Source organism: Schistocerca piceifrons, chromosome 3 (genome assembly GCF_021461385.2).
Source record: "Schistocerca piceifrons isolate TAMUIC-IGC-003096 chromosome 3, iqSchPice1.1, whole genome shotgun sequence".
Lineage (NCBI taxonomy): Eukaryota > Metazoa > Arthropoda > Insecta > Orthoptera > Acrididae > Schistocerca > Schistocerca piceifrons.
In genome coordinates this window covers 928,679,689-928,706,041 of record NC_060140.1, presented here as the reverse complement: position 1 = coordinate 928,706,041, position 26,353 = coordinate 928,679,689, and the positions used below count along the sequence as shown (strand labels likewise).

At 41.5% G+C, this 26,353-nt stretch overlaps 1 protein-coding gene and 1 non-coding gene across 6 annotated transcripts in view; one reads left to right on the top strand and one right to left on the bottom strand.

Moving 5' to 3' along the window:
* Positions 1-1,716: 1,716 nt before the first annotated feature.
* On the bottom strand, positions 1,717-1,789 carry Trnaa-cgc. Its single transcript has one exon. It is a non-coding gene; the product is annotated as a tRNA-Ala (tRNA).
* A 4,180-nt stretch (positions 1,790-5,969) lies between these two features.
* The window catches only part of LOC124788269 (atrophin-1), a 181,767-nt gene continuing 161,383 nt past the window's right edge, over positions 5,970-26,353 (top strand). For 2 of the 5 annotated variants that reach the window (XM_047255475.1, XM_047255474.1), the window contains exons 1-2: positions 7,410-7,545; positions 9,646-9,841. In XM_047255475.1, coding sequence (XP_047111431.1) covers positions 7,501-7,545; positions 9,646-9,841 — 241 coding nt within the window. In that variant the 5' untranslated portion in view covers positions 7,410-7,500. Of the gene's footprint in view, positions 5,985-6,144; positions 6,343-6,954; positions 7,041-7,409; positions 7,546-9,645; positions 9,842-26,353 lie in introns of those variants that run through there. The other 3 variants (XM_047255477.1, XM_047255476.1, XM_047255478.1) reach the window with 3 other exon arrangements.

The following is a 26,353-nucleotide window of genomic DNA, read 5'->3' as shown; positions in this document are numbered from 1 at the left end:
ATTATATACTACAGTTAACTACACCTGTTATTCTAAAGAAATATACCTATTGCCAAGACAGTGTTTCACCAAGAATTCGACTGGCCATCGCACTACAATTTTTAGCCACTGGAGACTCGTACAAGTCGCTTATGTACTTATTGAAAGTATCATATCCTGTCATTTCCCTCACAGTGCCATAAGTATGTGAAGCTATTTCATCAGTGTTGAAGAATTACATAAAGGTAAGTACACAACATTCATACTCTATTTAAATATTTTTTATTTTAATTTCTAAGTAAGTTATAATAAAAATTAAATAACTGGTACAAAGTATTTCACTTATTTTTTAAACTGTAAAAATTGATGTAGCTCTTCTGATGTACCTGGTACTTCAATGAATTCTTCATTCTCACCACTACCATTGTCAATGTATATAATTTCGCAGTTAGCTTCTGGACAGCTTATTTCTTCACTGTTTTCTGATACAACAACTGCTAATGATGTAATGTTGGGACTTGGCTTCTCATATTCCCACAATGCTGCTTTGAATAGCACATTTCCAATGACGTGCTTCACAAACGTTTGTGTTGTCAGGGGAAATTTTCTCATCTCATTGGCAATGAACTCTCCATACACATTCAATTCATCTCTGCTGTTAACAGTTTTTAAAACGTGGTAAGCTACCTCAACTCGAGCATCTCCCTCCATTTCCTGAGCTGTTCTTCTTTTGGGTTTAGTAATTCTCTTTCTCTGTGTTTTCTCATTCAGAAGGCTGACCTGCATCTTCATCTTTTAGGGAAATTAATGAAATGGTAATGTTTTATTTTTCAGATTCCAAACGACACTGAAGAATGTTGCCAGAAAATTCGAAGTGAAGTGGAACTTTATCACCGTATAGTAGCCATAGATGGCAAAGATGTGTGAATTATGTCCTGCCAATACTAGAAGTGAATATATTAACTACAAAAAAAAAAGTTTAGCATCGTCCTTGTGGCGATTGCAGACGAAAATTATTGCTTATAACATGTACATGTTGGTTGTCATGGCCACACATCAGTTGGAGGAGTTTTTAAGAATACTTCGTTTCATAAAGCGTCAACAGGAAATAAATTAAACATTGCTCCCCAGAATCTCTTCCAGAAAGAGAAAATTTGACACCATATCCTTTAGTGGCAGACAAGGCATTTCCATTGACCTGGGCAGTTACCAAGGTCAGAGGAAAGAATATTTAATTACCGACTTTCTGGTGCACGACATATTGTCGTTGCTACTTAAAGTTGAGAACGCTGCAATAGTTGCAAAAGCGTGTACATATCTCCATAATTTCTTAAGGCAAAGTGCAACCTCCAGAACTATTTATTCACTTCCAAATAGTTTAAGGTGACATTACTCTTGGAGAGTGGAGAGAAGCTACTCACAAATATACAGGCTTAACGGATTTATCAAAAATACCTCAAAGACCTTCCTGTGCTGCACATCCAGTATGAGAGGAATTCAATGAATATTTTAACACCCCACGGAAAGGTTGAATGACAAGAGGGATACCAAAAGCATCATCCAGGAGGAGGAGGAGATTAGTGTTTAACGTCCCATCGACAACGAGGTCATTAGAGACGGAGCACAAGCTTGTGTTAGGGAAGGATGGGGAAGGAAATCGGCCGTGACCTTTCAAAGGAACCATCCCGGCATTTGCCTGAAGCGATTTAGGGAAATCACGGAAAACCTAAATCAGGATGGCCGGAGACGGGATTGAACCGTCGTCCTCCCGAATGCGAGTCCAGTGTGCTAACCACTGCGCCACCTGGCTCGGTGGCATCATCCTGCATCAATATATATTAATTATATTCATACTACAATGTGTATTCATTTATGTAAATAAATAGAATTATCTGGATGAACTCAATATTTTTTGTTACTTTGTTCCTACAAACTTATTTGTGTGGTCCGCTGTAGTAAAACTTATTTAGAAATTACTGCTTATATCTATTGATTACATACATATTCAAAGGCATTTGACAGAAAGTACCATATATAGCCTATTCATTACAACATTTTTTTTAAAAAATGGGACATTCTAAAAACAGAATAAAATTTCCTATTTTACAAATACACTTATTGATAAGTTTGTTGCCATGGATTGGTATACTATAGTACTCAGTTAAGAAACATGAATAATTATTGAAATCAAGACACTTTCAATTGAGCCTTCCATTCCTGTGTGCGGTTCTGTCACATCTAAGATGAATTTTAATGGTTCGTATGCAAACGATTTTCTTTCCGTATTACCCACTGAGCGGTCCTTTTTTTTTTTTTTGTCACACACATGTATTCGCAATGAAATACACGTCTCAGATTTTTTATCTTCTTCCTCACAGCATCCTCATCAATTTCATATTTTGAAGCAAGATTTCATATAACGTCTCTTTTCACTACATTATTTTTATAATTATTTTCACGCACATTCTGGGGAATCTCAGCTTGTCTGTAGTCCTCTATGAATGCTAAATACTTCTTGCTCGATCACTCCATATTTTCGAATTTATCACTGCCACACAGAAAATGTCTGTCTCACATGAAACCACTCAGTTTGGGAGTTAGCTGCAGCACACTGCGGCAGCTTGCGACACGATGTACAGTGTTGGCTGTGCCACATGAATCATGCGACAAAGTGTGTCATGTAATATGCAGCACTGTTGCATGCCACAGTGTTGCAAGATGTTGCTCCAGTGTAAACGAGGCTTAACGCATATGTATGTTGTAGCACTTGAGTCGAATTCTGGTGGTTTCACCATCGTATTTGGATGACATGTTGGTGGAGGGATATTGGCATATACATTCCCTGATCTCCTGATGTTGAACCAATGTCGTGGGTTAAATTCGAAAACTCTCTGCATTGCCTTGTGTAGTAAGAACATTTAACACTGTTTGTGGTGATACATCTGTAGTATGGGGACTTGAAACTCGCATGGTACTTTTGAAAGCAGCAGGCTATGTGCTGACACTGAATTTAAACATCTACCCTCTCTCATTGTCATATAATAAAAATATGAGACTATACTATACACACATATCTTGTAGCAACTTTCTTTCATCCTCGACAACAATGTAAGCACAACACCAAAAATCAGTATGCGCTAATCACATATATGTACCTGCATTCCTCAATTTAGATTTTCCATTGTTTCCCTATATCACTTCGGGCAAATGTCGAGACAGTTCCTTTGAAGCCAACATTGTTGGTTTCCTTCACAATGTCACTTACAGTGGTGGTACAAATAAAGCTATCACTTCTCTCTTAAGCAGTCGAAGAAGTTTTTGTATAGTAGTGAGAACATGATGTGGAACCAGATGGGGATGTATAGATGTCACAGATGCCTGGCTACAATAACGGTATTTACTTATACAGGGTGTTTCAAACAGAACTTTACAATTTTGTCAGCACATAGCCTACTGCTTTCAAAAGTTGTGAAAGTTTATTGAAAGAAGATATAGAGTTGGGTTTAGTGTTATTTTATAGGCAAACAGATCAAGCTTTTTTACCTTAAACTAAAGATGTATGTGGCTTCCGTTGGTTATCCTGCACACATCCCATCAGAAGTCAATTTCTTACGAAACTCGCTGTACCATTGCAGGTGTAACTTGCTTAACGGTGTAAATACTTGCTCTACGTTTAGGTAGAGAAGCCGGCAGAGGAGGTACAAACACTATATCTTTGATGAATTAATTACGCTGAACTGTTGTCACCGATTTCGATTCTTCAAAACAAAACACACAGCTAGCACGCTCTGGTCCAGAGAAGGCACCCATCTTTAACTCAACTGCCGCTAGCGCTCCTTTCGGTACGATTCGGAAATAACGAACTACGCGAGAGAAAAATTGATGTATTTCCCTACAAATAGACACTACAGTCACCTCTGTAGGTACTATGAATTAATTTATATGAATTTTCAATGTTGTAAAGTCCTGTTTGAAACACTCTGCATGTGTTATCACTATAATGTACTTCTGCAGAGAGTGATTATCTGGGACTGTTTTTGTTGGTTTGGGCTAAGACACTAGTTTTAATCGACGATAAAATGAACACAAAAAGTTATGAAAACGTTTTATATTGTGCCATGCTTCCCACAAACTGGCGAAAAATGAAGTTCTGTGGCATTGATAGGATACCCCCATGGGTAGGTTTAGGGCTACCATACATCCGGATTTTTCCGGGCATATACTCTTCTTGGGTCCTGAAATTTGCGACCGAAGGAAATTTTAAAATTTGTTAAAATGTCCGAAATTTTGACACTTATTAGTTCAACTATAAATTTTGTGACAAATGTGGCAAAACTGAATGATAGAATAAGAGATTGTGAAAAGTCTGCGCCGGAGTTAGGCGCTTGCCTGCATCTTTATGATCGATTCTTATCGGTAAATTTCGTACTGTACCCAGAAACTGCGAACATTATGTCATTTAACAATGTTACAATAAGCTTACTTTATATTCAAGTTCATTACCAGAAGTATGCACTGCATTTGACTACGAATATACTTTAATAAGCCTATAGGAAACCTTGTTACTTCCGTAAAGGCCGGGGGTCAACAATAAGCGAAGTCAGTAGTCCTCAATGTAAATATTGCTACTGTAGTACTCTGGATCTGTTTGGAAGTAACTGTATTAGACGCTGTTTTTACGAGAACTGTCAATTTTTGTCTGTGGTTTCTAGATCACTACATTCAACGGATGCTAGTACAGAAAGGATTCCCACAAATTATTAAGCGAAAAGTATTTGTGGTGGTAAATTGAGCTCATTTTAATATTTTTCCATTGCTAATGAGTAATTAATAGTCCTTGTGTGAGTAATGAATACAATGTCCTCACTTTTAATTCCGAATTCTAAAATACAGAAAGAGTCCGCTTTTTTGCGTTCCGAAATGTGGTAGCTCTTCTAACGTAGGTTCAGCCAGCTAACGTTTTCTTTCTTCGTCAAGGGTGTGAGTTATGCCTGAGATCGAGGCTTATGGTTTGAGAGTAAGGAAGAAAGGAAGATTAGGGTTTAATGATCTGTGTTAGAGAAAAAGCTCGGTTTGGACAAGGATGGGGGAATGTCGGCAGTGTCATTTTCCAAGTAATCATCCTGGCATTTACCTTAATCGATTTAGGCAAAACCACAGAAAATGCAAGTGAGGACGACAGGTCAGAAATTTGAGCCCCGCTCCTTCTGTCTGTAACGGTGATTTGAACCTTCTCCTCCAGAGCGACGAGGCAATTGCTTCAACCACTTCACTTCATCGTTACTCTATCAATGCCTATAGAACATTTTCATTGTTGAAGCTATTGCATGGAGCTTCAGATTTCGTCTCCAGTTTTCCTACTGTGCTCCCCCCGCCCCTCCCCCCCTAAAATTTAGTAATGTCTGGCAATTAATGTCATCAGATGAATTTAGAGAAAAGTTGCTGTGCGCTATCCTTATTCCAATGTGACTAATTTCACTTAGGATAAACAATTTGTATAGACAGAGATGGGAATACGTCAAGCAAATAATTGAGGACGTAGGTTGCAAGTGCTACTCTGAGGTGAAGAGGTTAGCACAGGAAAGGAATTCGTGGCGGGCCGCATCAAACCAGTCAGTAGACTGATGAAAAAAAAAATAAATATAAATATATATATATATATATATATATATATATATATATATTTCGATAACATGATGTTATTAATATTTATTATCTTAACCGCTTTAAACTTCACATTTGACGTCCTTTTCGCCATGTCATAAATCTATAAAAATGAATTTGCTGACTGTGAGAATAATATTTCACTGACACTTCCAGTCAACTGCCTGTTTTTAAAACCAGCGCGGCTAAAGAAAGAAGATGGTGCATACTACATTTCACAGATGATGCAAATAGATTTTCAGATTTTGAATGTTGCACGAAATCTAGAGTTCCCTGCAGCAGGTACGGAAACAAGTATGGAGGCCTTTTGCGATTAAACTTCTGAGACATATTTTCTTGTGGTAAATGTGCGAATGAAAATTGAAGTTCGTCATTGTTGTGCGTTAGTATGTTGTTTGATTAGTTCTGTAAAAGTTATAGTAGTTTGCTTTTGTTTTAGTTGAGTTTGTTTTTTTAAAAAATAATACAATTATTAATTTGAAAGTTGCACGTGACAGCATATTTAAGGATTTATATCAGTCTGTTTTGCTGTCGGGCGTTAGCTACATTTTTTTTGTTAGATCCGTTTTTAGACTCTACGCGGTCTGCCATCTTACGTGAGAACGTCGCTGTTTTGTGACAGCAGAAGGGGTTCGTCCAAACAGGAATTAGGTTGGGGAATTTGAGGTGCTGTTTGCTGTGGCCCGAATACCGCCCATGGTAAGTTGAAAAGTCTAAGATACAAGGCGGAAATGTACAATAGCTAAACGAAGATTAAACTATAAACTGAATAGAAGGGGATGATATACGAATTATTATGTCTCGGTCGTCTGCTGAAGGGAGATTAACGTGTAATGTTTACAAGACGCACGCCTTGTGTATTAAGCGCATGTGTTTAGTACCAGTCAGAAAGGAAAATAATCTTCAGAGAGGTGAGGAAACCTGTATAAATACTGTCATGTGTAAAATGCATGCTCTACAAAACCCAGCATGGTTTGTATTATTCAACCATAGAATTGCATTTGGCATGGAGTATTGTTTACAGTACGATGATAGTTTCTCTCATTCATTCATTTTGGTAAATAATTTTTAATTAATAGACAATGAAATAAAAGCTATCATTCCGCGCTCACATAATTCTGCTTTCTACGGAAGAGTTTTAACTAAAAAGTAAAGCATGAAATTTCGTAAAACCAGTTTAAACCTGCTGCAAATTAACAGCTTGACTGTCAATTACCTTTTATAATTTGAATGTATCTGCTTATGTTAACATAACGCTAAGTAGGTCAGTGTCTGACATCTGACTGGATTTCTGTATATTACATTTCACAGCTTTCCTGGCTAGTTGTATCAGCCGAGTAGAATAACGCACCTTGTCGCATTTAGTCATGGCGACATTACATTTTAAGAAGAATAAGGTCAGTATAAGTTTATAAGAAGAGGGCGTGTTTTCATAAGCAAAACACTTGTTGTATAGAAACACTTGTGGTTAATCATTTTTCACGTTCTTCATGTAGTAATTATGTTTTCTGGAATCGTTCATATTTTCGTGGTGGTAATTATGAAATGTAATTTCCTGTAATTTAAAGGTACGTTTACATGAGTTCCTTGTGTATGGTAGTAATAGTAACAAGAGTAGGGGCACGTATTACATAACTCCCCTCTTATTTTTTAAATTTTGTGAAAAATAACTAGCTGCACTGCCCAGTATAATTAACTCATCGTTTTTGTTTATATTTCTTAATGAATCTGGCTGTAGTAATATGTATGGTGTGGTTCCAGATATAGCCTTATTCCAAGATAAATGGTGAAACATTTTAGCCAGTTTTGCAGAAAGTGTCATTACTGAATACTGCCTGAGTGTTCTATTGGCAGAAAATGTTGAAAGGGGAGAGATTTGCATGCTACCGTTTAAAAATTGAGGTATGCATACACAGTAAACCTACATTTTGTTTTTGAAGAAGCAATTTGATGTTAAAGTATGGTAAATTATACAGTTGTTGCAGAAAAATCACAGTATCTTTCATGTTCAGTATTTTGGAAATGGTGCTGCCTGGAGGCCATTGGCAGTCAATTTTCTGTAGCAGTCTGCTTATTTAGAAATTGATTGATTTCTGCATGTTATGCTACACATCTGTCTTTATTTCTACAAATATATGTATACTGGAATTTGTAATTCAGTTGCAGAACAATTGCCTTATCAATAAAGGCAAAGTCTCCTTAACATACTACAGATTTGTTTTGAAATTGGATGCTAATCACATTCAAGCCACATTTCCATGGTATTGTTGTTTCTCTGATTGGAAGTTTACAAATCATTTAAGAACTTTTTCTTACAATAACTAATTTATACCTGCTTTATTATGAATTCATTTGTATGAGGTCTTTGCAATGACCTAGAATGAAAGAAATGGTGTGATAAATTTCTCACGCCCCACCGTATCTCTTTTCCTGATGCTCACACCCATATTGTATGTACTTACTAATCTCATTTTTCAGAATTTGTATACATTCCACATAATTGTACTTCATGTAGTTATCAAGGCAAAGCAACTTTCTGCAATCCCATCATTGCTGGTTTATAATCATTTGTGACTTCTACTTCTGCAGGGCTTATGCTTCTGTTGGAATTTCACACTCTGCTTATTCTTAGCTGCTACTAAGTCATTTTTTTCACATTGTGTCACATTGTATCTCCCAAAGTATGCTATTTATTGGTTATATTGTAAAGCATATATAATTCTGAGTTACAGTGTTTTGCAGAGGATGTCAACAGGGATTTTTTTTTCCCTGCCATTTTACTTCTTCCTCCTTATCTGTATCCAGTTTTTCCCTATCCTGTGGCAAACCTCAGCTACAGTTTTTATTTCTGGTTTCTTTCCTAAAGTCTTCCTTTTCTGTGGTAGAATTTAGAAGAATAATTTTATATCTAGATAGGTATAACTAATAAATAGTTTTAAAATGTAGTGATAACTAAATTTATAATGTGTAATTTTTAAAGTTGTTGCATGCGATATTACATGGTGGAATTTCATTCTTCCTAATGTATATGAAGAAATTACTGAAATATGCCATTTACATGCACCTGTGGCTTCACTAGAAACTTACTTTATGTGTGATATGTTTTGTGGTCCAAAATTCATTTTAAACAGTTGCCATGTTAAAATGATGGTATGAGAACCTGTATTAGTGCATTATCATCACCTAAAAGCTATGAGTATTTGTCTCCTAGTAAGGATAGGTCCCCTGTTTTGTTTTTGTTCATTCTTTTCCTTTGTCTGCTTTGCATCTCTCATCTTGACTGCTGCTCTTTCCCACACCTTCAGTACATTAACGAATACAGTGCCTTGCCTTAGCATGAAACCTGTTATCTTAAAAAATCTTTGACAGATTAGTGGTGGGGTGCTGTATTACTGCCTTCAATCAGCCTCACTTGGCAAGACTCTGTATGTATCTACATAATGGCCAACACAGGGAACATGTGGCACTCAATGAGCCTGGCCGCTTCCACTTGACCACCTGAAATATTGGCCAAAAAGTTATTTAATTGAAGCATAAATGCACCTCTTTGTGAGACAAGATCAACTAACTAGTGTAGGTTCTAATACTTTCATTTTATTCCCTCAATTATTGAAAATCTTTGGTCTGAAACATGTTCACTGTAGGGAAAAAAGTATGTAGTAGAGCCACAGGTGTCTTTAAGAGGTCGCAATAGGTGGGGTGTCACTCAACAGGAGGTTTGAGTGGCTTGCTCCTCCTTCCCAACTATCCATGACCTTCTCCTTTATCCTCACTGAGCCAATAGCTAATGGTTCCAAAATGTAGGTAATTATTTTCCCTGTTGTTAAATGTCTGTCAGTAGTACTTGGAATTATGCCTCCTGAAGGTAAGTACTGGTGTTATTTCATCTTCTAATTTTACAGAACGTGTAAGACTGCTTTAGTGGACTTAAATTATGAAAATAAACAAACTGTATTTCTGTGGTTTTTATCTATAGTATCTTAGCCTTTTTCCTCATTACAGTCATCTGCAAGTCCTCCTGAAGGCTCTCCAGGCTCGTCTTCGCCGTCCTCCCCTGTCAATGCTAGTCATGGCTCTCAGCAAACTACTGCTGCTGCAAACAATGCTCCCAAGTATGGTACCCTTGTTCCAAATCGTATATTTGTTGGGGGCATCTCTGGCAATACAACTGAGAGTGAACTTGCTCAACTGTTTTCTGGTACGTAAAAACATTCCTGCCTGTGTTTACAAATTGACATACTTCATAGTTCCGTTTCATACTAAGGTACCACTGCATGTTTTCTGCAAGCTTTTCTTTGAAGTGCCTTCTACTGTTACCTGTATTTTTGGAAGGAACGTATAAGATTTGACAACCAAACATTTAAGACAATTGGATGCCAGATGCAGACTTCGCAATGATTGTAGAATGTGCCATTACTGATTCGTAGCGTGCAACAGTTACATCCAGATGCTGAGCTGTAGAATGTCAAAGTGAAAATTCAGGGTCAGAAATACTGAAGGTATCTTCCATGGTCTAACAGTAGTGTTCATCCTGCCATTCACTTGGAATAATGAGAGAGATCGTGATCAGGGTTGCTGAATCATATGAATAAATATGAATACTCTTCATCAGTAGTGTGTTTTTCTACTTTCCTCATTTCAATAGAATGGAAGCTTAAATAATTATTTAATGTCTGATCAGTTGAAGAAATACTTATGCTGGCCATTAATACAATACCAAGTTAGTAGGAATATAAGTAAAGCTTTGATATAGGCAGCTAAACTGATCCCAGTACTGGTTAAAAACAAAAATTGAACAACCGAATTTTATAGAGAAGAAATTAAGGAAGAGTTGACTCCATGAAAAATTTGTACCTCACAGGAAAAGGTTAATGACATTGATAGTTTCATGGATGCTGATGATAGTGTGACTACACCTACATCACTACTCTGCAGTTCACACTTATGTGCCTGGCGGAGGGTTATTCAAACTATCTTCAGACTATATTTCTACCATTCCATTATTACCAGCGCACGGAAAAAATAAAAAACTTAAACCTTTCGAGCTCAGATTTTATTATTTTATTACAGTCATTTCCCTCTGTGTAGGTTGGCAACGATAAAATAATTCTACATTTCAAAGGAGAAAGTAGGTGATTGAAATTTCATGAAAAGATCTCACTGCAATGCAAACCACGTTTATTTAATGATTGCCGGCCCAATTTGCTTATCATGTCAGTGACGCGTCTCCCCTATTTCGTGATAATACAAAAAAGCTACTCTCCTCTGTACTTTATTCAATGTCGTCTGCCAATCCTATCTGGTAAGGATCCCATATCTCACACCAGTAATCTAGCAGAAGATGAACAAATGTAGCATAGGCAGTCTCTTTAGTAAACCTGATTACATCTTCTAAGTATTCTCCCAGTGAAACACAGTGTATGGTTTGTATTTCCCACAACATTATGTGTGACTGTTCCAATTTGTCTTTTTGTAATTGTAATTCCTAGGTATTTAGTCGAATTGACAGTATTTAAATTTGTGTGATTTATCATGTAACCAAAATTTAATGGATTACCTTTAGCAATAATATGGAAGACCTCAAACTTTTCATTATTTAGGGCCAATTGCCACTTTTTGCACCATACAGACATTGTTCCCAAGTCATTTTGTAGTAGGTTTTGATCCTATGATGACTTTATAAGATGGTAAATGACAGCATCATATGCAAAAATTGTTAGAGGACTGCTCACATTATCTCATAAATTGTTTGTTTAGATTAGGAACAGCAGAGGACCTATAAAAACACCTCATTGGGGAATGCCGGATATCACTTTGAGGTTTGCTTGATGATTTTCTGTCTATTACTATATACTGTGACAAGGATTGAAGTGGAGGAGAAAAATTATATATGTGACTGGATGAGGTGGAATTAGTGCGTGAAAACTGGGATAGAATGGAGAAAGAGTGGGGAGGGGTTTGTAGGATTGTGTGGCACCAGTAAGGTACGGGAGATTGACGCAGGGAGTGTGATTAATTGGAAAGTGTAGGATTAATTTATTGGTGGGAGTAATGTGGGACATAAGATGCTGCACAAACAATCAGCATAGTCTTGTATCCATCTTTTGTGTGCGGCCGGGATGTTGGATACAGTGTGCTCGTAAGTAGTGTGCAGTGCGGTTTGTAGGCGACAGGAGAAACACAGGAAAGAAGAGAAAGGAGGATGGACATTGAGTATAGTGATGCAAAAGAAAATAACAACAAAGGAAAACAGCGCTGGGTTAGGATCGAAGAAAAGCCGTCAGGCCACCAACCCTACCAATCAGTTATATCGTACACAGATGGGTTTTAAATGGTTACAAAGCATCTTATTTGTTGTTTATATGTAGAAAAAATTGTGACTTTCCCTTGTGATAGGATGTTAAACCCAAAAGTTTGCCTTCTCCCTTCCTTCTTTTTTCTTTGTAGTTGTACTTTTGATAGATGATATTTTACAAAAGAAGCAGAAATTGAAGATCATTTCAGAAATGGAAGGTCCTACCACCCCCCCCCCCCCCACCCCTTCTCATCACTTTTTATGCACAATGTAATGCAGCTTCCATTGTGATTAGTAGGTGGTGTGCAGTCCCAGACGTCATAAAACTCCTTCCTGTTTGGCACTAAAAAGGCCAGACCCAACTGTCAAACAGCAGTAGGGAATACAGAAATACTTTTTAGAATGTTGAGTTTCAGTGGACAGTTGGGTGAAGCTGTAGCAGTTAAATGGGCACATAGATCAAGCTGGATATGGCAAAAGACACTACAGATTGCTTATCATATGTTGAGTGACATTCAGAATTATCAAATACATTGTGAATATTTCCATTAGGCAAATCGAATCTATGTTACAATATCTTGAGAGCCTTTGAAATTAATGTACCTCCTCCTGCTCCTCCTGGCATTATAATCCTGTGTGGGTTTCAGCCTCATCAAGTAGTTTCCTCCATTCTGCCCTCTCCAGCATGGTTCTCTGCCATCCTTGGACTCGGAGATATTTTATATCTTCTGGTTGGCCTCCATTAAAAAATATTTTTAGTTTTTCTTCCAGTATCCACCCTGAGGACATGCCCAAGCCAGGCTGCTGTTCTACTTTTTATAATTCTTATGATGTCAGCTCCTTGTATGAGGTAGTCCAGATCAGTATTTGTCCTAGATCTCCAGAAGCCGTTATTACCCTGAACTTCCCCATATATCATGCTCAGCACTCTACGTTCAAATATCGTGAGCTGCTGCTGCTGCTCATCAACACCCATTAGCATCAAAGATTTGCATCCATAGCTTACAACTGGTCTGATAATGACCTTATACAGTTGCAGCTTCAGCTGCCTATTTAATAACCTAGTGGCCAACAATTTCTTATACGTGTGGAAGCATGTATTACCACTTAGGATGTGCAGTTTTATTTCAGTAGATATGGACTATATGCTGTTAATATTAGAGCCCAAATAGTCAAAGTTCTACACATGTTCAAAATTGAAATAGTCTGCTGTATTATTTCCCTTCCTTGTGAAGTTAATGTACTTGGTCTTTGTTTCATCTATAGAAAGGCCTCTAGGTTCTGTGACTGCTTTCAGCTTGGATATTCTCCTCTCTAGAGATACCCTTCTACTAATATGCGCATATCTGAGTCGACTTTGTGCCTATGTAACCAGATATCTGAAGCTTCCGCATGGCTGCTTCAAGAGTCAGACTGAAAAGTATTGTTGAGAGTGTGTCCCATTCTGACTCCTTTACTAATGCTAAACCAATTGCTCAGTTCTCCATCCACTCACACTGCAACCTTGGAAGCAGCCAATGTTGCTTGAATAAATGAGACATACTTTGATGGTAAATGAAGCAGCAGCAAATCATTTAGCATTTGCGCTCTATCGAGACTATCAAAGGCCTTCTTGAAGTCTATGTAGAGGTTATGAAGCTCCATGTTACACTCATATGTCTTTTCAGGTATTTGCTTCAACACAAATATCTGGTCTGTTGTGACCTATTAAGCAAAAATCCACACTGATGCTCCCCCACAATCTCTTCTGCATACGGTGCTAATCTGTTCTAGATAATACTAGAGAAGATCTTGAAGGTTACATTTAGCCGGGTAATTTCTTGGTAATTTGAACAGCAGGTCTTGCCTCCTTTCTTGTCTATTGGTTGAATTACACCTAAGGTCCTTTCTTCTGTGATTCTTTCCTGATTCCATATCAACTTAATAAGTTTGTGGATCCACTTGTGAAGATATGTTCCCATTTTTTAGCAGTTCTGCAGTTATTTCATCAGTTCCTGGTGCTTCATATTTTTTAGACACTACACTATCTTCCATACTTCCTCTAATGTTGGTTCCTCTATTTCTGGATCTGAGACATAATAGAGTGGCTGCTCATTCCTGATAGGATTGCCCTCCAAAATTCCCATGAAGTATCCTCTCCATTTATCCAGAACATTTTGTTTATTTGTCAGACCATTTCTCTCTTTGTCCTTACAAGCTTTTATTTTCGTTCTACATTCTTGAGTTCCTTCTTCAGTTTTCTGGTAGTGGTGTTCCAACTCTATCTTTTCCTTCATGCCCTCCCCTTTTTTTTCTTCTACACACTCTTGCTGCCTCTATTCTCTTTCCATTATATAATGACTGATTTGATCTAATATTCCACTGCAAGCATTTCAGCCTTGCTTCCTTTTTCTATTCCACTGCCTGTCTAAATTCATCATCATATCAGTCTTCATTCTTGTCTCCTTGTTTCCCCCAGTATTTCATGTGCTGTCATCCTAATGGCATCTTTAATAGATTTCCAACCTTTGTCAGTATCATCTCCACCATCTTTGGTTTGTAACTCATGCCTCAATCTGATGTGATACTCGTGAACAATAGACCTATCTTTCAGTTGTTCTGTATTCTATTTCTTTACCCTGGTACTACTTTGTTTGGCAGCCATGGTAAGTTTCTCATTTTGGCTCTTATTAGGTAATGACCCTTTGCATCTCTTCTGCAACATTATTCATTGTTCCTGTTTGCAGCATCATACACATGTTCCAAATTTAAGTACTGATAAATCCATATTCCTATTTACTAGTGCAGTTTGTCTTGGTAGGGGCAGTCCGGCATTCGTCGTAGAATTATTCACAATAATAGATTTTTTACATGGCTGGGGTATCAATCCTGTGCTCAACTCCCAACCTAGAGGACCAGGCTTTCATTTTGGGGTTAGCTCCTGTAGAGGGGTTGACGATCTAGCCTGTAGAGTCCCCCTACCCTATGGTGTGGGACACTTCATGTGGCTCCTCAGACGAGACCACTCCAGCTTGGATGACCCTGCGAGTAACTACGCTACCACTCGCACAACTCTTGGCCTCGTCAAAGCATGCAAACCCTCCTGTCCGACACTGAAGGTGCCTACGATAAGGCGGTGTCCCCTGGGAGGGAATATACTTTTAACTAACAGACCTCATAGAGCTGCTTTCTGCTTTAAACTGCTCTTAATCCTCCCAAGCTACTCAAGATTGTGTTCAATCCACATATTTATGTTGCCTTCGGGTAGACATATTGGTTTTCTCGTAAAAAGTGGCATGATTAAAATAAAATTTGTGAAATTACAGTTATTTAAAAGATCATTTAGAATTTTTCGTATTGTTTGAGTTTAAAAAGCTACTCACACTTTGTTTTCATGTTAACTCCATTTTGTAAAAGTTTTTCTATTTTCGTGTCCTATCTTGGTTACAGTTCAGTATTATTTTATTTACATGTGTCATTATTTTTCTAACCATTAGTGCTATAGAATTTCTTAATTGTATTGCAGTTTGATTCCATTGCGTATTTTATTGCAATTATCTCACAAAGTTGTGTGATCACAATTATTTTATCCCCAAAGTATCATAGTACAAACTGAAACTTGAATGTTTTTAGCATTCTAGAATTAACACTGGACATGATGTAATAATGAGAATGAATTATGATTTTGAACGACTGTACTTGGCTAGAAGAAATGGAAATACCAAAATTAGCTTTTGTCATGTTTCTCCAATGGAAGAAATATCTACTTCTTTGTTTTGCAGGCCATTTTAAAGTGTGCAGCAGAGGTACTTAGTGTACCACTATAATTTCCTCCTCTCCTATTCCATTTGCAGACATTGTTGGGAGAAACAACTGTCAGTGATTCTCAGCTTGAGTTCAAATTTATCTGACTTTTCATGCCATGTTTGTATACGAGATGTTCGTAGGTGGAAGTAATGTGTCGTCTGTTTATTAATGAACAGTTAACTTCTCCATGATCCAGTTTCTGTCGCTGCAGTCTTATGAGAATCTCTGTGACGCTCTCAAATTTACTAAATTGAACCATTTACCATACTCTGTCCTTGGTAGGATCCCAAGCTGATTAGCAATACTAGAGATATATATAGTCCGTGAGACGAGTGATTGGTACTGACAGTTCCGGCGGGCAGACAGTGCTGTTGCCGAACGTGGCTCACAGCACGTGGCGCCCTGTCTGCTACACGCATTCTCTAGCAGCAGAAATAAAAGCAAGACAAAATACAAGTCGTATTGGTACGCGTGAATTTATTTAAAGTTGATGCTTGAAATATATTAACTCGAAAACTGATAAGAGCTATTTAGTACAAGTATCTAAGATGCTGAAACATAATAAAGTTATTTGTTAAACTTCACAACTGAAATGAAAACTATTTTCGCAAGTTGTTGAACATTAGCAGTTTTGGTTTCCATTGTTAAGTATTAGCATTATTAATTTGTTCTACTACAAGCTACAGAATAATTGGTCAGTGTATTAAGAGTTATAAGCAAACTCGCTCCTTACATTCCTGAATACGTTGTAGTTACTGTAATGGAAAAACACCACTCACATCACTGTCAGAATCTGATTTGACATTGTCTTCCTCAGCACTACTCGAACTATCACTGCTCTCTCCCAGATGTATAATTAAATTTTCAATGCATTCTTCCACAACCCCTTCGGTTTTGGCCGCCTCTCTGATGGCACTTGCAGTGCTGTTTACAATTTTAGCCCACGTCTTGCTTGTCACTTTATTGATAGCTGCTGGAAGGAGAGTTTCCACTTCAGAGATCGTGAATTTTTTATTGTTTGCAGCAATGTAATTTTTTATCTGCGCCAACACGCTCCTTCAATTGCATTGAAGTGACAGTGGTATGGAGGAAGCCTTTTAGCAATCTCGTCAATTACATATGTTGGAAATTGGGGTTTCTTTTGTGCCACAATTTCGAGCAGTTCCGCCTTCCTTAAATCTTCTCTGAAATCTACTTTTCGCCGTTTCAACCACTGAATGATATCGTCTTTTTTTGTTGCCAAGGTTGGTGCCTTATCGTGAACAACGGAATGATGAGGCGCATTGTCCATAACAATCACTGATGGACTTGTCAGATTCGTCATAAGCGATGTTTCGAACCATTCTTGAAATACTACACTGTTCATTTCTTCATGGTAATCTCCCGTCTTTTTTGACTGAAACATTTTCAAGCAGTTTGGCACAAAACCTTTCGATGTTCCTGCATGTAAGACAATAATACGCCTTCCTTTGCCAACAGGCACTGCCATTGTCCCCTCGGGCGTTCCATCATTCCAGCCTCTACGTAAAGAATGGCTGGCATTGACCCAAGTTTCATCTAACCACACTATACTTTCGAATTCCACACCCATGATCCTGCGCAGAAATCTGCACCGCCATGCAACTACATCTGTCCTTTCCATTAATATTTTGTGTCCGTTAAACAGTGAATAGCTGAAGCCTATGTCTTTCAACACTGTATGCAATGAAAATTTGCTCCCTTTAAAAAGATCGTCTTTCTGAAGCGACACCAGTAATTTAGATAGAGTGGGATGTTCCCTTCTCTTATAATAGCTGTATATATGATGACGAATAGCGTCTTTCTGAAAATTGTCCAAAACTGTCACCTGCTTATTTCTCGGTCGCTTCTTTCCTGGTGTGTGCAGCTTTGTTGTGCCACTCTCGTCACAATCTACACTATACTGTTCTTTCCCTATCTTTACAACAGTATTCTTACTTATTTTCAATGCTGCTGCAGTTCTCTTCACAACCTGAACAACAGGAATTAAGGGCTCACCTTTGTCCTTCTCTTTCTCAAAGTAATCCCTCACAGAGCACACGAATTCATGGGCCTGGGTGTGTAGCACACTTTTCTTCCTCCGTTTCACTTCTTGTGTTGGGCTGGTACTACCCGCCGCACTAGACATTGTTGACAACGAAACATAAACAAAGAAACACTAAAAACAACAAAAATGAAATAAACTGTGAATTCAACTTCAGTCAAACGACGAACGACCGCACCTCCTGCACGCGAGACACTGGTAAGTTTCATAAGCGTGCGCGACCGGGTTTCAGAGCGGCAACGTGGCCCTTGCTACTCGCTCAGTCAGGCCGTCATTGGCTGCCTGCCTGCGGTCGCTAGGCAACGGAAAGACCGCTACCGAGCTGTCAATACCAAAGACTCGTCTCCCAGACTATAGTGGACAGATTATTCGTGGCCCTAAACTTCAGTGGGTGAAATGGGTTTCCTTAGGATTTTGTCAATGAATCTTTTATATGATTTTTGTGCAACAAATTCTGTGTGGATGTCTACATGTCTTGATCTGTTATAGTTTCTAGTGATTGATCACCATTCCTGTAATTCAACATTAATGAATCTTCCCATCTGTGTGTGCACAATAATTAACACTGGATAGTTCATGTCAGAGTAACAACACTGTTACGGGGAGGATTGATTGCTGCTTACCGCATAGGAGACTTGAGTTGCCGGCAGGCACAGTGAGAAGACTGCTATACATTCAAGCTTTCAGCCAAAAGGTCTTCTGCTGTAAAACACACACACACACACACACACACACACACACACACACACACACACACACCACAGTGACCAATGACTCTTGTCACTGTGCCCAAACTATGGGCTGCATCTTCGCCTGAAGGGAGAAGCAATCTGGAGTTGGTGTTGGGGGTAAGGAGGAAGCATTGGGCAAGGAGAGGGAGGGATAATAGGTGAGGGTGGGGGAAGGCCTAGTGCTGCAGCCAGGACTGTGCAGGGACTTCGAGGAGACAGGGTAGTGTGTCTCTTCAAGCTTTCCCAGCAGATGTGTAGTAAATAGTCTTCACGGGTTTGCCACCAGATCACGTTGTGCAAATTCCACAATATTTCCTTGGAGCAACTGTCGGACATCTTCAGGTGGTTCAACCTTGCTGGTGGCTAGGTACGAGTGACTGTATCCGCACGTCGCCACCCCGTTTCTAGAGCACGAGCGCGAAGAATGCACAGGCACAGAAATCGCGCATGCGCAGTGATTTTCAAATAGATGGTGCCGTATTCGAACTACCTCAGCCGAAAATCGAAGAGTGGCTCTCCTGCACATGCGCTGTATGTTGGGTTTGCCAACAGTGCCGTCAGACGTTACTCGCCAACGGCTGTACGCGACCAATGTTATGGCGAGCCTGTTATTGAAGAATCTTGATTTTTGCATTGTGACTTAATAGCGACCAATGCAGGGTTCCAAGCTGTACTCAATTGAAATCCCACATCCTTGTTGATGACATTATCGGCTGTACAGATATGTATTGCTTCCTTAATGATGCAGTCCTGGAAAGATGATGCTGGGGATAAAACTTCCATCTTTTCATAAATCATACGATGTCCTGTATTCAGACAGTGTTCCAGAATTACCGATTTTCTTGGTTGACGAAGGTGTGTATGAAGCTGATGTTCATCGCGATGTTCTTGTACTGTGTGGCATGTCTGGCCTATATACGCTGCCCCACATTGACAAGGAATCTTGTACACACCTTATTTCCTCAGGCCAAGGTCACCCTTAAATTAACCCAACCGGTTTCTCGGTTTTGAAGATGGTTGAAGAACACATTTAATTCCAAATCTTCCGAAGACTCTTCAGATTCTTGACGACATGGCACCAAAAGGCCAAAGTGGTGGGTGTCTTCGTATCTTCATTCTGCTCCATAGATTGAACTCACCTGGGCCTGAATGCATTACGTATCTGTCTTTCAGAATAACCATTTTGTCAGAATACTGTCATCAAATGTTTCACTCGACAGGCTTTCAGGATCAGATACCACATGTGTTCTATGAACTAACAATATGTAATGCACTACCGCATTGTGCAGGATGATGGCAACTTGTGGCCTGCAGATATAGATCTGTATGCGTTGGCTTGTGGAATTTGCACAATGTGATCTGGCAGCTAACCTGTGAAGACATTTATGAGACAGGATAGTGTTACCACGTGCAGTTAGGCCCGTCCGCAATTCAGTGTCTTCTCTATATGGTGAGTAGCAGCCTATCCTTTCCATAATGTTGTTGTTGTTGTTCCATCCTTCACTTTCCATTATTTGATTTTCCCTAATGGCTTTTCTTCCACCCCACAATCCAGCGCTGTTTTCATTTGGTGGTATTCTCTAACACATTACTTTACTCAGTATCTGCCCTTTCCTCTCTCCTCTTTCCTGTGTTTTACTTGTGAACTTCCAAATTGCAAATGCTTTGACCTACTAACCACACTGTTTCAATAATATTGTCAGCACATAACTCAAGGCTGCTTGAATCAAATAGTATTTAGTAACGGCGCACAAGGAGTCATAAATCATAATGCATTTGTAGTGGGTGAGAGGAAAGTGTCCACGTTTTATATTCATAAAGACTTAGAAGGGCTTTCTGGAACCTTAGTCTATTAAGCAGTTACGACCCTCCAACGGTTACGTGGTTCTTTCATGAATTTGTGTGTAGTGCACACAGTCCATGGGCTATTGCAGCCCATTCTTGTTTCCGTGGCTGCATTTCTCTCTCTGTGCCCCTGCCTCCCATCCTCGCTCCTTCCACACTGCCCTCTCCCTCCTCTACAGTGGTGTTCTAATTTATGTTGACGTGGCTATCCACCTGGTTCCCTGTATTGCTTGCAGTTTTGTTCCTCCTGTCTGTTTTCTTCTATCCTTTTTGGCATTTTGGTCCCCGTGTGGGGTTTGAATCACCACTTCTAAATTTTCTGTCTTTAGTGTGAACCATTTGGGGGAAGGATTCCCTCCCTAGTATCTACCTTCTCCTCTTCCTTCCCTACTATAGCCCCCCTCCATCCTGCTAGGTCACCAACACGTGTAGCCAGTCCATGTGGTGGGGCTGTTATGTACCCATCTGGCTGAGGCCCCTGACAACACAGGGATCACATTACTGATACCTGAGCTGTTCCCTCCCCATGTATGCCAAGGAATGGGTACTTTTCTTCACGGAACATCAAAACTCTCGGCAATGGCCGCCGTGCCAGGCGGCCCTTGCTGCAGGCGTCCATGGGAGAGCCTGTGATCATAGTGGGTGGTATCAGTGCTTATGCATGGCGCATGCAAAAATCTGACCATTTTCAAACGGCTGTGTCTCTGAGTGGTAAATGCTCATTGAATGCTGCTTCGTATGACACTACAGCCTTCCCTTCCCTGGCTACCCTATGGAAGGAGGGCCAGACTTGCCATCTGGGGCTGGAACCCTTTTCCCACTGCCCAGTCTGTACTAGGACAGATGGGGACACATTCACTGCCGCAAAGCCATTGTTTTTGGTGGAGGATATCAAGGACAAGTTTGGTGACGTGGCTTCTCTCAGTGAGATGTCAGGCTCCCTCTTGATCAGAGCTGCTTCTACTGCCCAGTCTGCAGCGCTTTGCGCTTGTGATCATCTTGGCAATGTTCAACAGTCTATTACCCCTCACCAGTCTTTGAACATGGTCCAGGGAGTGATTTTTCATAGGGATCTCATGATGGACTTCAGGCTAATCTGTAGTGGAGTGGCGTTCATTTTGTTAGACAGGTGCAGAAGGTCATCAAGACAACAGCACAGATATTGGCACCTTCATTCTGGCGTTCGAAGGAGATATTCTCCCAGATAAGGTAAATGTTACATGCTACACATGTGATATGATGCTGTACGTCCCTTCACCCACGAGGCGCTTTCAGTGCTTGCGTTGCTTGCGTTTTGGGTATATGTCTTCCATCTGTATGACGGATCCTCTGTTTGATGACTGTGGACACACACTCCATGAGGGACACCCCAGTGTTCCACCTCCTGTGTGTCTATTGTCCTGACAGCCTCTCTCCTCACTCACCAGATTGCCCAGCTTACAAGAGAGAAAAGAAGATCCAAGAGTACACGTCCCTGGATTGCCTATATTGTGCTGAGGCTCGCCAAAAATATGATAGATTCAATCCAGTGTCACTTTCTTCAACTTTTGCCTCCGTTACAACCTTTCCCCTTCCTACCTCATCCTAGCCCCGTCCCCCCTTCCCCTATCCTTCCCTTAGGTTCCCACGACCTCCCTTCTAGGTGCCACTTCCCGTCCTCGGCTGAAGAACTGCCCCCTTTCTTTGGCAGCTGCTGGTGATGGGGCTCCTCCCCTCCACCCTGCCCCCTCTCCCCTACTCGCTACATGATAATCCAGTGGAATTTCAATGGATATTGTTACCTACTGGAAATACACCACCTTCTTGCCCGTTATTCTTTTTGTCTTGCTCTTCAAGAAACACACTTCCATGATGACAACTCTACGATGATTCATGGTTATCAGACGTTATGTTGTAACCATGCCAGCCCTGGCATAACATACGGAGGGGTCTGCACTTTGGTTCGCACTGATGTCATAAGTGACTGGATCCCCCTTCGTACCGACCTGGAAGCAGTAATGGTTAGAGTGAAGAAACTAGCGATCACTGTCTGCAATGTCTACCTCCCTCCATCTAGGGTGCTTCCTTACATTGAACTGTCTATTTTAATACAGAAAACCTCCACTGAATGGGAATTCTTGCAGGTTCTTACCCCTTCATTAACATGGGCCCAGGCCCGGGTTCCATCCACAGTCTCGCCCTGCGGGTCGGGGGGTTAGAATAGGCCCGAGCTATTCATGCCTGTTGTACGAGGCGACTAAAAGGAGTTTAACACGTTCCAGCCTTTATGTGATGGTCCCCTGTAGTGTTTGACCTCTGTTCTTCAAAATTTTCCCGAAGAGCGAGCCAGTTGGGGAAGGGCGCCTTAAGAGGTGCATCATGTCAATTGTGCATTGAGATCTTTAGCCCACTTTCTTGTCGTCGCAATGCAGTCCTTCCCATTCTCCATCTCTCGGGCGAGGACACCTTCCTGGGTGCATTTTCCACCACCCACCATTCACTATGCAGTTTGATTTCTGCGTCGACGATGACCATGGACTTCTTTGCACCTGATATCCAGCACGGTAGCCAGTCCATTGTAATGGGGCCGCCATGTACCCTGTTGGTTTAGTTCCCCTGACCACACAGGGATCACTTTGCTGATGCCTGCGCCGTTAACACCCACGTATGCCAAGGGGTAGATGCCCATCCTCGTGGGGCATCGGGACCCCCGGCAATGGCCATCCTGCCTGGTGGCCTTTGCTGCGGCTGGTTGGCGCCCGTGGGGAGGCCCCCTGGTCGGAGTGGGTGCCATCAGGGTGGATGACACGCGATGAAGCTTAGTCCATCATCTCTTGCTGGTGGTGAAACACCAGCAGTCTCTAAGTGATCATGAACTCAATTCAATGCACAGAAGTAAGACCCCAAAACGTTCCCCTCCCTGGCCGCACCGTGGGAGGAACGTCAGGCTAAGGATGGCAGCGGATCTTATTCGCCCCAGTACCTTGTATGTTCGAGAGCTGTTGGGGAATCTTTCATGATGATGAAGCCTCAGTTTTTTTGTTGCAAGTTTAGAGGACAAGTTCGGGGCAGTGGAGGGCTTGTCCAAAATGATCTGGGTCTGTCCTGATAAAAACAGCATCCTCTGCCCAGTCACAGGAGTTACTCGCTTGTGACAAGCTGGGGGATGTTTCTGTAACCATCACGCCCCATAAGAGCTTAAATATGGTCCATGGTATCATATTTCACAGAGATCTTCTTTTGCAGTCCAACAACAGGCTGTGCACCAATTTAGAGCAGTGAGGTGTACATTTTGTTGGGCGTGTCCACCGGGTTCTGAAGGATAATCAGGTTGCCACCGGTGCCTTCATCTTGGTCTCTGAGGGTGATACATTGCCCAAGAAGGTCAAGGTGGTGATCTACTGGAGTGATGTAAAGCCCTATATCCCTCTCCCAATGCGGTACTTTAAGTGCTGGAAGTTCGGCAATATGTCTTCCCACTGTACGTCCAGCATCACATGCCAATATTGCTGATGCCCATCACGTCCCAATACTCCATGTGCCCGCTTCCCATCTGTGTCAACTGCATAGAGCACCATTCACCCTGCTCACCTGACGGCAGAATTCTCCAGAAAGGAAGGAAAATCATGGAGTAAAAGACCTTGGACAGACTGACCTTCACTGAGGCTAAGAGAAATTTTGAATGCCTGTGTCCTGTGCGTATGACATCGTCTTACACTGCTGCTACTACATTTCTGGCACCATCAGCTCCGCCAACCGAGGTCACCTGTCAAAGCCGGAAGACTTCAGCTGTCCCCTTGATGGTGGGGGGGCATTTCCCTCCCTGTTACTCCTGCACCACCTACTTCAGGAGCAACGCCAACCCAACCATCGAGGACATCCATCCCCACTTCTAAGCCGGAGAAGTGTAAGCCTTCTTCGGCTTCTCTCGCTAGGAAGGAGTCCCTTGGTTCACTCCCTTCCCGGGTTTCTTGTAGTGGTAAAGACGACACCCGCCAGTGGCTGAAGAGCCCAAAAGCAGCTGGTCGTAGGGCTTCATGCTCTTCCTCAGTCCCGGAGACTGAGCCAGTGAAGTCCTACCAGCCAAGGAAACCCAAGGAGCAGCGAGAGAAGTCCAAAAAGAAAACCACTAAGACCAAGGAAATAGTGGTGGCACCCACACCACCGCTACCTACAAGCTCTGCGGCTGAGGATAGGGTGGAGATTTTGGTGACTGCTGAGGACCTAGATCTCGCCAAACCCTCAGACACCATGGATACAGATTGCTCAGGCAATAAATCGGTGGCAGCAGGTGACTGTGAGGTGTGAAATGCCTCATTGAATGTTCCATGCCTTCCCAGTCTCACAATATCAACGTCCAGTAGAATTGCAGTTGTTTTTTCCACCGCCTGGCTGAGCTACGGCAACTGTAAAGCTTCACATCTGCTATCTGCGTTGTACTCCAGGAAACCTGGTTCCCAGCAATGCCGACCTGTGCCCTCAGAGGCTATGAGGGGTATTACAGGAACGGTAGTGACTATAATTGAGTGTCAAGTGGAGTTTGTGTTAATGTCCTAAACTCGGTCTGTAGTGAACATGTGGCCCTTCAATCCCCACTTGATACTGTGGCTGTCAGAATAAGGACGACGCAGGAAATAACTGTCTGCAGTGTATATTTTCCTCCAGATGGTGCAGTACCCCTGAATGTATTAGCTGCACTGATTGATCAACTCCCTAAACCTTTCTACTTCTGGGAGATTTTAATGACCATAACATAACCCCATGTGGGGTAGTACCATGCTTACTGGCCAAAGCAGTGATGTCGAAACTTTACTTTCGCAATTCGACCTTTGCCTCTTAAATACTGGGGCCGCCACACGTTTCAGTGTGGCTCATGGTAGTTACTCGGCCATTGATTTGTCAATTCGTAGCCCAGGACATCTCCCATCTATCCACTGGAGAGCACAGGACAACTTGTGTGGTAGTGACCATTTCCCCATCTTCCTGTCACTGCCCAACGTCAGGTGCATGGACGGCTGCCCTTATGGGCTTTGAACAAGGGGGACTGTGGAACTTTCACCTCTCCTGTCACCACTGAATCTCCCCCACAGGGTATCGATGTTAGGTTGAGCAGGTGACTAGCACAATTGTTTCTGGGGCAGAAAACACGATTCCTCGCTCTTTAGGGTGCCCAAGATGTAAGGCAGTCCCTTGGTGGTCGCCGGTAGTCGCTGAAGCAATTGAGGAGTGTTGGTGAGCTCTACAGTGGCATAAGCGGCACCCTTCCCTGGAACTCTTCGTAGCCTTCAAACGGCTCTGTGCCCGTGTTCTCTACCTTATCAAACAACGGAAGAAAGAGTGTTGGGAGAGATAGGTCTCCACCATTGGGTGCCACACGGCACCTTCCCAAGTCTGGGCAAAGATCAGACCTCTTTCCGGGTACCAGGCCCCAACAGCTGGCCCCCGTGTTACCATAAATGGCGAGTTACGTATCGACGCAAACACCACGATTGCCGAGCATTTTACCTGAGCCTCTGCGTCGGAGAGTTACCCCCTCCCCCCTCCCCCTCCCCCCCTTCAGCTTTTTTGCACACTCAAACGGAGGCTGGAAGGGAACATCCTCTCATTCACTACACTCTGCAGTGAATCCTATAATGCTCCATTTAGAGTGGGAGTTCCTCAGTGCCCTTGCACATTGCCCCGACACAGCTCCTGGGCCTGATCGCATCCACAGCCAGATGATCAAACATCTCTCATCTGACTACAAGCGACATCGTCTCATCATCTTCAACCGGATCGGGTGCGATGGCATCTTTCCATCACAATGGGGGGGAGAGCATCCTCATTCCGGTGCTCAATCCCGGTAAAAACCCACTTGATGTGGATTGCTATCGGCCCATCAGCCTCACAAACGTTCTTTGTAAGCTGCTGGAACATATGGTATGCCGGCAGTTGGGTTGGGTCCTGGAGTCATGTGGCTTGCCCGGGGTCGCTCTACCATTGATAATCTTGTGTCCATGGAGTATGCCATCC